The sequence below is a fragment of the Poecilia latipinna genome, unplaced genomic scaffold (genome assembly GCF_001443285.1).
Source record: "Poecilia latipinna isolate Pla-1442-1.1 unplaced genomic scaffold, P_latipinna-1.0 Scaffold463, whole genome shotgun sequence".
In the NCBI taxonomy this organism is placed as follows: Eukaryota; Metazoa; Chordata; class Actinopteri; order Cyprinodontiformes; family Poeciliidae; genus Poecilia; species Poecilia latipinna.
The window spans coordinates 196,773-207,911 of record NW_015113079.1 but is presented as its reverse complement, the minus strand read 5'-3'; the positions used below and the strand labels follow the sequence as shown (position 1 = coordinate 207,911).

The 11,139-nt window shown below is 38.5% G+C and overlaps 1 protein-coding gene across 1 annotated transcript; it reads left to right on the top strand.

Moving 5' to 3' along the window:
* Positions 1-849: 849 nt before the first annotated feature.
* On the top strand, positions 850-10,501 carry dpp7 (dipeptidyl-peptidase 7). The gene is made up of 13 exons (XM_015039174.1): positions 850-1,082; positions 1,374-1,497; positions 1,574-1,713; positions 3,670-3,833; positions 3,906-4,041; positions 4,952-5,033; positions 5,183-5,349; positions 6,551-6,611; positions 6,936-7,054; positions 8,385-8,541; positions 9,662-9,726; positions 9,798-9,868; positions 9,945-10,501. Exons 1-13 carry the CDS (start codon positions 999-1,001, stop codon positions 10,063-10,065), a joined length of 1,491 nt encoding a protein of 496 aa, XP_014894660.1. The 5' UTR covers positions 850-998; the 3' UTR covers positions 10,066-10,501.
* The last annotated feature ends 638 nt before the right edge of the window (positions 10,502-11,139 follow it).

Below are 11,139 nucleotides of genomic sequence, written 5' to 3'. Positions count from 1 at the left end.
GTCCAGAGATCCACAGACATTTGAATAGAGCACCTTTTCCCACCGAAATGCAGATTTGTGGAGTGCCTTACTAACTAATAATTTTGTTATTAGTGTGACAATAGCGGTGTCTACTATTAAATTTTAAAACATTACAACCAACAACGCCACCTGAGATCTTGGCCCCAGGACTATTCAGCTTCTAATATCTACAAAAAGGCTACGCCAGGTCGGGACAACAAAGAGAGGTGGATCATAATATTTAAAAATTAATGATTTATTTTCTCCAAAAGTTGAAAATAGGTCTACAACAATAGAATATATGCGTTAAAGAAGACAGTTTACAAACTTCACAGATTACATATTACACATCAGCTCTTCAGCGGCAAGTTCTGTTTTCAAACCCAATTAATAACTAAACAAAGAAACTAAGACAGAAAACAAACAAACAAACAAACAAAAAAAAAACACTGCAACCCAAACAAAGAAAAACATGCAAAGCAAATGAACAGCAAAAAGCAAGACGAGCAAAGCAACGAACAAACTAAATAAAACCAATCATGCAAGCAATTGACAAATTAAACCTACATGCAAACAAAAAGATAAAAAAAAATGCAAACTGCAAATAAACGTACTGAAAAACAGTAAGGGGGACTCACCATAAACGGTTGAACCCTGGCCAGAATAAAAATAAATCAATTGGGTAAATGCAGTGGCGCAACTGCACATTATTCAGGTGGATGCGAAAACATAAATTAATTATTATTATTATTATTATTATTATTATTATTATTATTATTATTATTATTATTATTATTATTATTTCGTCATGTGTGACTGCTTACAGGCGCTCCATCAACTGGTGTATAGCAGATCTACCGAGCTGCACCTGAATGCACCGGAGAATGTCACACAAGTCACGTGACAGAAGTCATGTGACTGGAGTGTTTGGTGCAGGCTTGTGTCACGTTAAGTCAAAGTGAGCGCGGTGTGAGTTTTGGTAACTGTATCGCTGAAACATGACAGCTGGATTAATCCTTTTCACAGTGACAGTCGCTGTGTTTTGTGACGCTCTTCATGGCCTCTCACACACACACTTTCAGGTAATGTTTCACTTCGCTCTGTGTGATGTTTAGTTCGCCTGCTCTGTCTTGTCAGGAAGATTTGGTGTTTGGATCAGTATTTTACTAGAACGCTGTTAACCTTATAGTTGTTAAACGACCTGTTGTTGTGTAGCCTTCAACTGAGACATTCTTGAAGAATAAAATAATTTATTCTTATCAGAATAAATTATTTTAAAGTCATTCATGAGCCAAACATTCATTGCTATGCGGGTTATTTAAACTGCATCATGCTGTGTTTTCTAACATGTGCTGCTCATTTCACTGCTCCAGGCTACAAAGTCTGCAGGTTCATCAGATCCCCAGTTCACTGAAAAGTTCTTCACCCAGACTTTGGATCATTTCAACTTTAACAGCATGGGCAACGGAACGTTCAGCCAGCGATACCTGATCACAGGTACAGACACTTTCCTGTAATAAATGTTATAAACTGAACAGCAAATGATTAACATGAATGTTGTTCCCTGCTGTAGACCAGTACTGGAAGAAAGGCTATGGTCCCATCTTCTTCTACACCGGAAATGAAGGCAACATCTGGGAGTTTGCTCTGAACTCTGGGTTCATCACAGAGCTGGCAGCTCAGCAGCAGGCACTGGTCATATTCGCTGAACATGTAAGAAAAAACTGTCAAAAAAGAGCCGCCAGTGTGTTGGAGGCAGCCAAGCTGAGATTTGGTGGATCATGTGAGGAGGAAAAAGGGGAAGTAAATGTTTAAAGTTCGACTCGGTTCATCAGCTTCATTTGTCACTAGTCAAACTGCACGACAGTTTTTTTCACACACTTCAGCTGCAGCTAGACTAGGATTGTAAAACTACCTCATCTGTTTTCTTGCTTTTTAACATTTTAGTTACATTGATTGTGGTTAGTAAAGACCATTATGTGATATTGTTTGTTCATTTAGCAGTGTGGTTTAGAAGGTTCTTAGTTTAAATTAATTGTTACTTTGAGTACATTTATTCAGTGTGAACAAAGCCCCTTTTATCAGAAATATGAACAAAAGTCCTGGTGAAACAATTAGAATTATTTTTGTCATCATTTATAGTATGTAGGATGGTAAGAAGATATAAGGTCAGCAAGTCTTCATAATAATCAGTTGTTTATCTTTTTTCTGTCCTACCATCACAAATGTAAACACAGATTCTGGATGCAGACAGGCCGTGTGAGCAGTGTGCTGCTGATAGAGGCTGGAACACTTCAGCTGTCAGATGTTTCTTTTTCTTCTTTTTTCCAGAAAACTTTAGTTTATTTAACTGCATCATAAATATTAAACAGTGGGCATAAACCAGCTATCAAAATAAAATCATGCAGTCATGACAACAATAAAAGAGACATTCAGATATTAAAGACTAAAAACCAGTAAATAATGAAGAGCCTCAACAAAATAAATGAAATGATCCGTCTCCTGAACCAAAATGTGTAAATGCTCTTAAACTGAGAAGTTTTCTTTTACGTAAAACATAAAGGGGTTAGGTTTGTATTTATCTATTACCAATATTAAGAATAAAATATTTTCAAATGAGGATCAAATTAATAATCATAATTGTTAAATTCTTTTCTACACAACTCAGTCCATACATTATAATGTTGTTTGTTTATGATGAGAATAACAAATCCCACATTAAAACTAATTACAAAACCCATTAACCTCAAAGCAAACAAATCAGTGTTCCCAACTCTAAACTCAAAACAAACACAAAAAAGCAGTCAGCACTGTTCAAAATGTATTTACTACTCTTATCAGAATAAATTATTTTAAATATTTACTCCTGCCATATTCTGAGAATAATGTCTATGTTTGCATACGGTTTGGTTTGCAGCGCTGAGTTTGCTGCATGCAGCAGCTCTGGTGGAGGCTGCAGTCTGTGCTCCATCAGCAGGTCCAGCTGTTCACTGTTTGGTTCTCAGTCTGACGGTGTGAACAGGTCTTCTCACAATCAGTGATGATGACTGTAAAAGTGGTGCGGTGTGTCCCTGGATTCACTTAGAGCTTTTCAGCAACACCTGGTGTATTAAAATAAAGGATGAATATGTAGAGACATATGTTATGAGCACTGATGAGGACGTTGGAGGATCTGTTGGGTCTGTTGCTCTTCTGAAGACCAGAAACATTGTTGGAGTAAATGGCATCATGGACTCTTTTTAAGTAACAGAACATTTAAGCAAAAACTCTATGGATTCTAACAGTAAATTGGTCATTGTTTCTTCTAATTGGACAATGTTGGCCAGATCAATAAAATCAGGTTATTCCATTTGCAAAACCAGTACTGGATCTAAATCCTGTAAGATAGTAGATAATTAGAGAGGACTTTGGAATAGAGAAACTGCCATTATGACTGCTGTGCTGCCTGGCCTTTGTTTCTGTCTGCTCTTTGTGAACTTGACCTTCCACACCTCAAGCTAAAAGTTGGATGAAAAACGTTTTATTTAATGTCTTTTCTGTGTTTTCAGTAAATATGATCAAAGCTGTACATTTTTCCTTCAATCTCTGTTGCTGACATAAGATTTTTTTTTAACTAATATGTATTTTTTAATAATATTTCTCTCATGCTCATACCGTTGTCTTTTTCAGAGATATTACGGCCAATCTCTGCCGTTTGGGAAAGAGTCCTTCAACATCCCTGAGGTGGGGCTGCTGACGGTGGAGCAGGCCCTCGCTGACTACGCCCTCATGATCAGGGAGCTCAAGGAGCAGCTGGCAGCCTCACACTGTCCTGTTATTGTGTTTGGTGGCAGGTGAGACCTACAGGAGTAGTGGTACTGTAGGTTGTCAGATAACATCTTCCCCTCTCACCCCTGTTGCTGCAGCTACGGTGGAATGTTGTCCGTCTACATGAGACTCAAGTATCCCAACATGGTGGCCGGCGCCCTGGCGGCCAGCGCCCCCATCCTGTCCACCGCTGGTCTCGGAGACGCCACGCAGTTTTTCAGAGATGTTACAGCTGTGAGTCACCAACATGAGCTCTCTGTCAGCAACAGACGACTTTATACGAAGAGTCTTTACTCTGAACTATTGAGCAGCTTGGCTTGTGTGTGGCTGCAGTTTACTGCTGCAGTAAACTGTTTACAGTAACAGTTTACTGTTACATTTATAGTAACAAATGCAGGACCTAGTTTTTCAGTGTAACATCTTAACCTCTGGACAGTTCGGATTAATTTTCCGAACAAGCAGAATTTTCTTCTGCTTGTGGAGGTGAAAGAAGGAAATAGTAGAAACCTGTTTAATTTAAATGACAAACCCGGGTCAAAAACAACACAGAGGTTCTTTACTTTATTCTTTACTTTAATACTACCAGGATCCTAAGCAGGTTCTGTTTCAGAGGTTCTGATCCAAAAACAATAACTTATTGTTTTGACTGAATTCAAAAGCACAAAATTTCAGATCATCCAAGAATTAGTTTCTTCAGATAAAGATTTTAGGATTAATGTAGCAGAGTGTCTTTACTATTACCATGGAAACCTTTCTGATAGCAAGACTCCTCTGTTGTGTATTCTGTCTGAGCAAAAAGGTCTCATGATTAGATTAGACTGACTGACACCAGCACTTTGAACTGTCTTGTTGCCGAGGATGTTCTAGATAAATAAAATTACCTTACATAACTGTAACTTACATAACTTATGTAAGCTACATGTTCATAGTTTAATTTGTTATATCAAGAAAATCTTTTATTTTTCAACCTGATGTAATTGTTTTTCTTTGCTGAAGTTTTTATTTTAACAAAGATTCTTCTCCAGGAGCTGAACATTCCTGTCAATCTCACATCCTGTGAAGTTGACATCTCACAGGATGTCAACCTGTGAGATGCTGAATGTGATTTTTATTTATTTATTTTTTTATATATTTTCCTTTACAGGATTTTGAGAACATCAGCCCTGAATGCAGAGATGCTGTGAGAGGAGCTTTCCATCTGTTAAAACAATTAGCTGATCGCCAAGGTGAGGAGCTCCGCCATGAACAACTTTCTGAAAATCACAGAAAAATTTATAAAGTAAATTCTTCCTGACCGCCCACACAATGAACAGTTTTATTTATTACAAAACATGCCATTATTTGGAATAAAGACATGTTGTTCTGCTGGTGCCAGATTACAGTGGCATCCAGTCAGAATTTGCTCTCTGCAAGCCGCCGGCGTCTCCTCAGGACATCCAGCAGCTCTACGGCCTGCTGAGGAACGCCTTCACCATGATGGCCATGCTGGACTATCCCTACAGCACCAGCTTCATGGGCAATATGCCCGCCAACCCTGTCAAGGTCAGCTTCACAGGCACAACACGCTGCTTTTAGGAGGTACAAGTATTTAATATTTCTTATTGTGACGACTGAAGAAGCCACTCTGGTATCTTTAGCTGCAGACATGGAATGACTGGAAGGCTTTCCTTTACAAAATGGATCTGATTGGCAAAATTAAAGCATTCAAACATTTTTTTCTAGAATACTCAAATAATTACATGTTCATAGTTTAATTTGTTAAACTTATTATGTTCAGATGCAAATGGCAACTAAGGACTTTTAGCTTCATTGTCATCTGAAAATGTTTCTGAAACTGAAGGGGTTAACATTATTAACATATTTATGATTAACATTATTCCACTACAACATATCTTAGTCTGGTTCCCTGGTTATCCAGTCTGGTTTTACATGTGATCACAGCACAGAATCACTGAGAATATTTAATCATGTCCTTGGGTGGAGAGACATTATTAGATTTAAGTGCAGCGTTCAATACTATTGACTATGACGTCCTTTTATTTTGACTGTAGCTCTGTTTTGGTGTTAAGGGTACAGTGTTGGATTTCTTCTCATCATATTTGAAAAACAGAATTTTTTCTGTTAATCTCCATCACTGTTCTTCTGTGGCAACACATCTAAACTATGGGGTCCCTTAAGGTTCATCTTAGGCCGTATTTAGTTAATGTTCATATTATACTTGCTGCCTTTTGGGCTTACTTTTAAGAAAGTGAGTCCACTTTCATTGCTTTGCAGACAACCTACAAATATAGCTACTCCTAAAGAAATGGCATGATAAAGATGATTCCCTACAGTCTCCGACAGATTGCTTAACAGAAGTTAGATCTTGGGTGAACCAATTTTTTTTTTAACTTGATTCAAAATATATCTCAAGTTCTATTGTTTGAACAAAATAACCATATTAACCTTATGTGTTTTTATCTGTGGTTTTATGAATACTGTACAGCACTTTGGTTCAACTAATAGTTGTTTTTAAAGTGCCTTATATTTATAAGTTTCAGTTTTGATGTGTTTTATGGATGCTGAAAGCTTTTGTGAAGAGAATCAGAGACTCAGATTTGCAGCAAATCTATCTATGTAGTTTGTGTCTTTTTTTCTGGAATAGTCAGCGAGTTGGAACATCTGATGTTGGCATCATGTTTAGTTTATGCTGAACTGGTGTGAAACTGTGATTTATTTATTTATTTTTTCTATTTTCCTTCAGGTGGCCTGTGGAACCATGCTGAGAGGATTGGATCTGCTGGCTAACCTCAGAGACACTGCAGGTCCAGTAACACAAATCAGCTGCTGATTGGACAGTTTGAGCAAAGATTTCCCCTGAAACCAGTGCTTATGCGTGAAAGGATGCATCACCCTGTCCAAGGCGCCTGAGATGTAGTTACTGTGTGCAGACAGTAGAGGGTAGTGGTCAGCTTCATGGTCAGTACAGTGCACCTTGTGGAAAAAGGGAGCAGACAGTGATGGTGCCTCTCATTGTCTGTAAACCTTCTTGTAACGGTTCTGAAACAATTTGGAGCAAAAAGAAAACAAGTGAACACAGAGGCAAGGAAGCCATGTCTGTTCAGTAACTGATGCCTTCCAACCTGCAGGGATCGTGTACAACTCCACCGGGTTGCTGACCTGTTTTGACCTCTACAGTCTCTATGTGCAGTGTGCTGACCCGACTGGATGTGGACTGGGATTGGACAGCCTGGCCTGGGACTACCAGGTACACCAGAACCCTGGGGCTGATGGGAAATATTAGGAGTTGTGGTACCAATGGCTTTACTTCCATGTTGGCTAGACGTGTCAGTCGTGTGAATGGATTCAGTGACTGTCGAGTTTATTTAAATAACCACAACAAATCTCATCTCAGGGCATTTAAAAAAATGGGAATAAATTTTATCTACAGAAGTATATCTGATAGATAATTCAATCCCATCACAAACAGATTTACATAAATTAAAATTTTATTCCAGAGGTAGATATGACTGCTTATCTTTTGGGTTGCACCGATGCATCGTTCCTGATTTCCTCGATGATTGGCTGATAGATGAGAAGCCAATCTTATCCAGGAATCTTATCAACCTCCACAAAGGTCTGAAAATCAGTCACTGTCCCCTTTAGCTCTGCCTGTAGAGGCCTGACTGACTGACCAGGACGCATTTGTGTATGTGGAGATAATAGTCACCTCACTGCTTCTAGATCAGCAACTTTGTTGCAATATTTAGCGACTCTTCTGGCAAAAAAAAATTGGTATCAACCAAATTCAGAATCATCAGTTCAGACTTTTTAAAGATCAGTGATCAACCAGAAAACTGCCATCAGTGCAGACCTACTGATCTGTATGAGCTGGGATGCTGAAATTTTAGCATAAAAGTCACTTTGCAGTGTGGAAACAGATTTAAAGAAATAAACACAAACTGGATGTCTGTAAAAGTAAAAGAGATAATTTATTGAAAGAAATCCTGACAATATTGCCTGGATTGTTACTTTAGATCTTTTCTCTGCACCTTGGTCTCCAAGAACATCAGTTAAATATTATTAATCAGCCGCTATAGTTGCTGTGTGCAGTTTATTTAAAAAATAAAGTGATGCAGGTTACAAAAACTTTTCTTTGTAACTTCCGTCCTGAAGAAGACACAGTTACATAAGTGACAGTTGACAAATTTCCACAATTTCTCAGTGGCAAATTGACTACAGTGACATCTGTATAGTTTCTAAATACCGTTTTTGTCACTTTTATCATTATCTCAATAAATACTACAAGTCTAAATCCATGTCACCCATCTCTAACAGAAAGGACTCAGAGCTCTGGAAGTCTAATGTAGGAACCTTGTTTTTAAAACTGCTGGAAACTTGAAGTTTAAAATCTTTACTGACAAAAATAAAATGATCAGGATCCAGACAACTGGGTGCTTATTTAGCTGTAAATTGCAGATTCTAATGATCCCACACACACCACCAGCTCACAGTCTGCTCCAACTTTGAGAATCTGCTTCTGTGACACTTTTTGATAAATCTCACTGCTTGATCGTCCTGCTTGTGTTCCCTGTCAGGCCTGCACAGAGGTGGAGCTGTGCTTTGAGAGTAACAACGTGACAGACATGTTTCCTCCGATGGCCTTCACTGAGAAGGACCGAGAGGCCTACTGCTCCAAGCGCTGGGCTGTGGCTCCTCGGCCAGGCTGGCTCCAAATCCAGTTCTGGGGGGACGGTAGGTCTCGGATACCTTTGAACCCCTCTGCTGCTCCTCCTCTGGTCTCAGAGGTGTTCTCTACAGACTGGAGAATACATGCACACTACCATTTGAGTTATGCAGCTCTGTCTAGAGACTATAAGCTCTAATCTTGTTCAAAAAATCAATAGAAAGTCCAAAATTTTTTTTTTTTTTTTTTTTTTTTTTTTTTTTTCAAAATTTGGTTTTGAAAAGCTTTTAGGTGCAGTTAGTGCTCCATCTTCTAATGCTGCTAATGCCCAAACCCAAAATATGGAAAGAAAATAAATTTTACATTTATTTTCTTGCCTTTATTTACTAAGTTAATGCTGAATTAAGTTATGCTAAATTAATTCAGTGGTTCCTTATATTAGATTAATTTTGCATAAATGCTACTGCGTACCTTCTGATTTTAGTTGGCAATGTGTTCTTTGGTGGAAAATTTTGTCAAGTAATATATTATGATTTCATTAATCTGATGTTGAATACATTGCCTGATAAAATTTTCCACCACAATCCCATCGTTTGATTAGAAAATATGTAATATTTGTATCCTAATCCCCATCAAATTTGATTTAATCTCCACAGTTTAGGTTTTTCTGCAGCAGGGCTGCTGGAATTGGAAAAGTTTTCTTGTCAGAAACTTTTCCAATTCCAGTTTGAGGAGCAACTTGATAAATTTGACTGGCAGCCAATCAGAAAGATGAGCATGGCAAAAACATTTTCCTGAATTTCTCTTCTGGGATAGTAAAGGCTATTTTTATCTTCTGTCTCCATATTCAACAACTAATATTTTATACTAATGACAGAAAAACATGTTACATTCATAAAAAGGTAATAATTTATTTAATTTTTTAACCCTTTTGCAGTCTGACCGGTGTGCACTTTTATAAGGTTTTGTTTTTTTGTGTGGTTTTGGAAACTGACGGTCTGATGGAACAGCCCCTCTGTCTCCCCACTGAGCTTCACACTAAGACTACAGGAGGGTTTATTTTATTACAAAATGTCCTTCCTTTTTCCTAATTTTCCTTCTGTCTTTCTGAGGCCCCTGATTGGCCCCAGGTTGTCACCCACAGCCCCCACTTTGTAAAACCCTGTTCCAATGATCTCTTGTGTTCAGCCCTCTCCACTGCAAACAACATCATTTTCTCCAACGGGGATCTGGACCCATGGGCCAACGGAGGGGTGAGTGAGACTCAGACAGGAAACCTTCAGTGAAGTCTCACATCAGAGTTAATCATCTCTCCGATGTTCAGGTGCGCAAGTCGCTGAGTTCATCGCTGGTAGCGCTAAACATTTCTGGAGGAGCTCATCACCTGGACCTGAGGTACCACATGCTCCTCAGTTTGTTCTTTGTTGTTGAAATGTTCAACATGAAAACAAATATTTTTGTTCTCTTGCAGAGGATCTAATGATTCTGATCCCGCCTCAGTCGTCAAAGTCAGAAAGGTTGAAGCAGAGCTCATTGCACAGTGGGTGAAGATGGAAAGGAATAGACTAACGGCAGCATATACACAGCTGTAGGGTTCATCTGATCTATTGTTTTAAAAGAATCCAACAGAATACAAAAGAGCACATTTTAACCATCCCGTCTTGTATTTTTCCCTCAGCATTTGAATCAAATAAATGGTAAATTGAAGTTGTTAACTTCTTGTCTGATTCTATAGATTTTCAGCTGCTTCCATCCACTGATTCTTAAACATGGTACAGATTTACTGTAGTGAGAAGGTACAGTAAAAAACAATGAGAACAGTCATGGCATTATAGTAACTAACTAAACAGGTTTTTATCCTATAGACAGATGGACATTTTCTGATATTATCTTGTCATTTGCCGTTTTATTAAAATGTTTCCTTCCAGCCAAAGACTTGTAGTGAAGTCTTACTAATAAAGATAAGGCTGAGAAAGAAACTAGAGATTGTCTATAAAGCTTTTGTTGAATAAATAACTTTTTTTCCATCTACTACTGTATTTATTCAACTATAACACACAGCATGCAGATATGAAATGATATGACCTCAAGTCTTCAACAATATTCTTACTGGNTTATTTGTTAACATCTTTGTTTCCAGTGGATGCAAAACGCACCAATTAAAATCCAAGCGTGTTTCTGTTACTCCCCCCTCCCCACCTTTCACTCGCACGCGGCGCTCCAGGACATGCGCAGTGGTTTCCTCTCAGCGGCAGAAAATGCTTGTTTAATCGTCAGTAATATAATAGCACTGCATAAATAGTAAGAAATCCGATGGCCACAGCTAACTCACCAGCGCTTCGCTTTCACAGACAGTGGAGACAACGTCTAACTTTTTTCGTCACTTAGAAAAGTAGCTCAAAGAAAGGTAAGCTCCGATGACGTGATGTTAGCAAAGCTAGCTGTATAGACACACATAAGCATTGTGATGAAAAAAAGTTGTCACTCACTGCGCTGAATTATTGTGCGGAGATGTTGACTGACTTGTCGCATATATGGGACAACGCTATGTCCAAAAGTCTGCAATATAGTGAGGTGACATTCAGAAACAGTCAGTTCTTCTCCACGGCTCTTTACTTATTAGATAGGACTGGAGTGTCACTCACTGAGAGCCGTTCTATCAGATT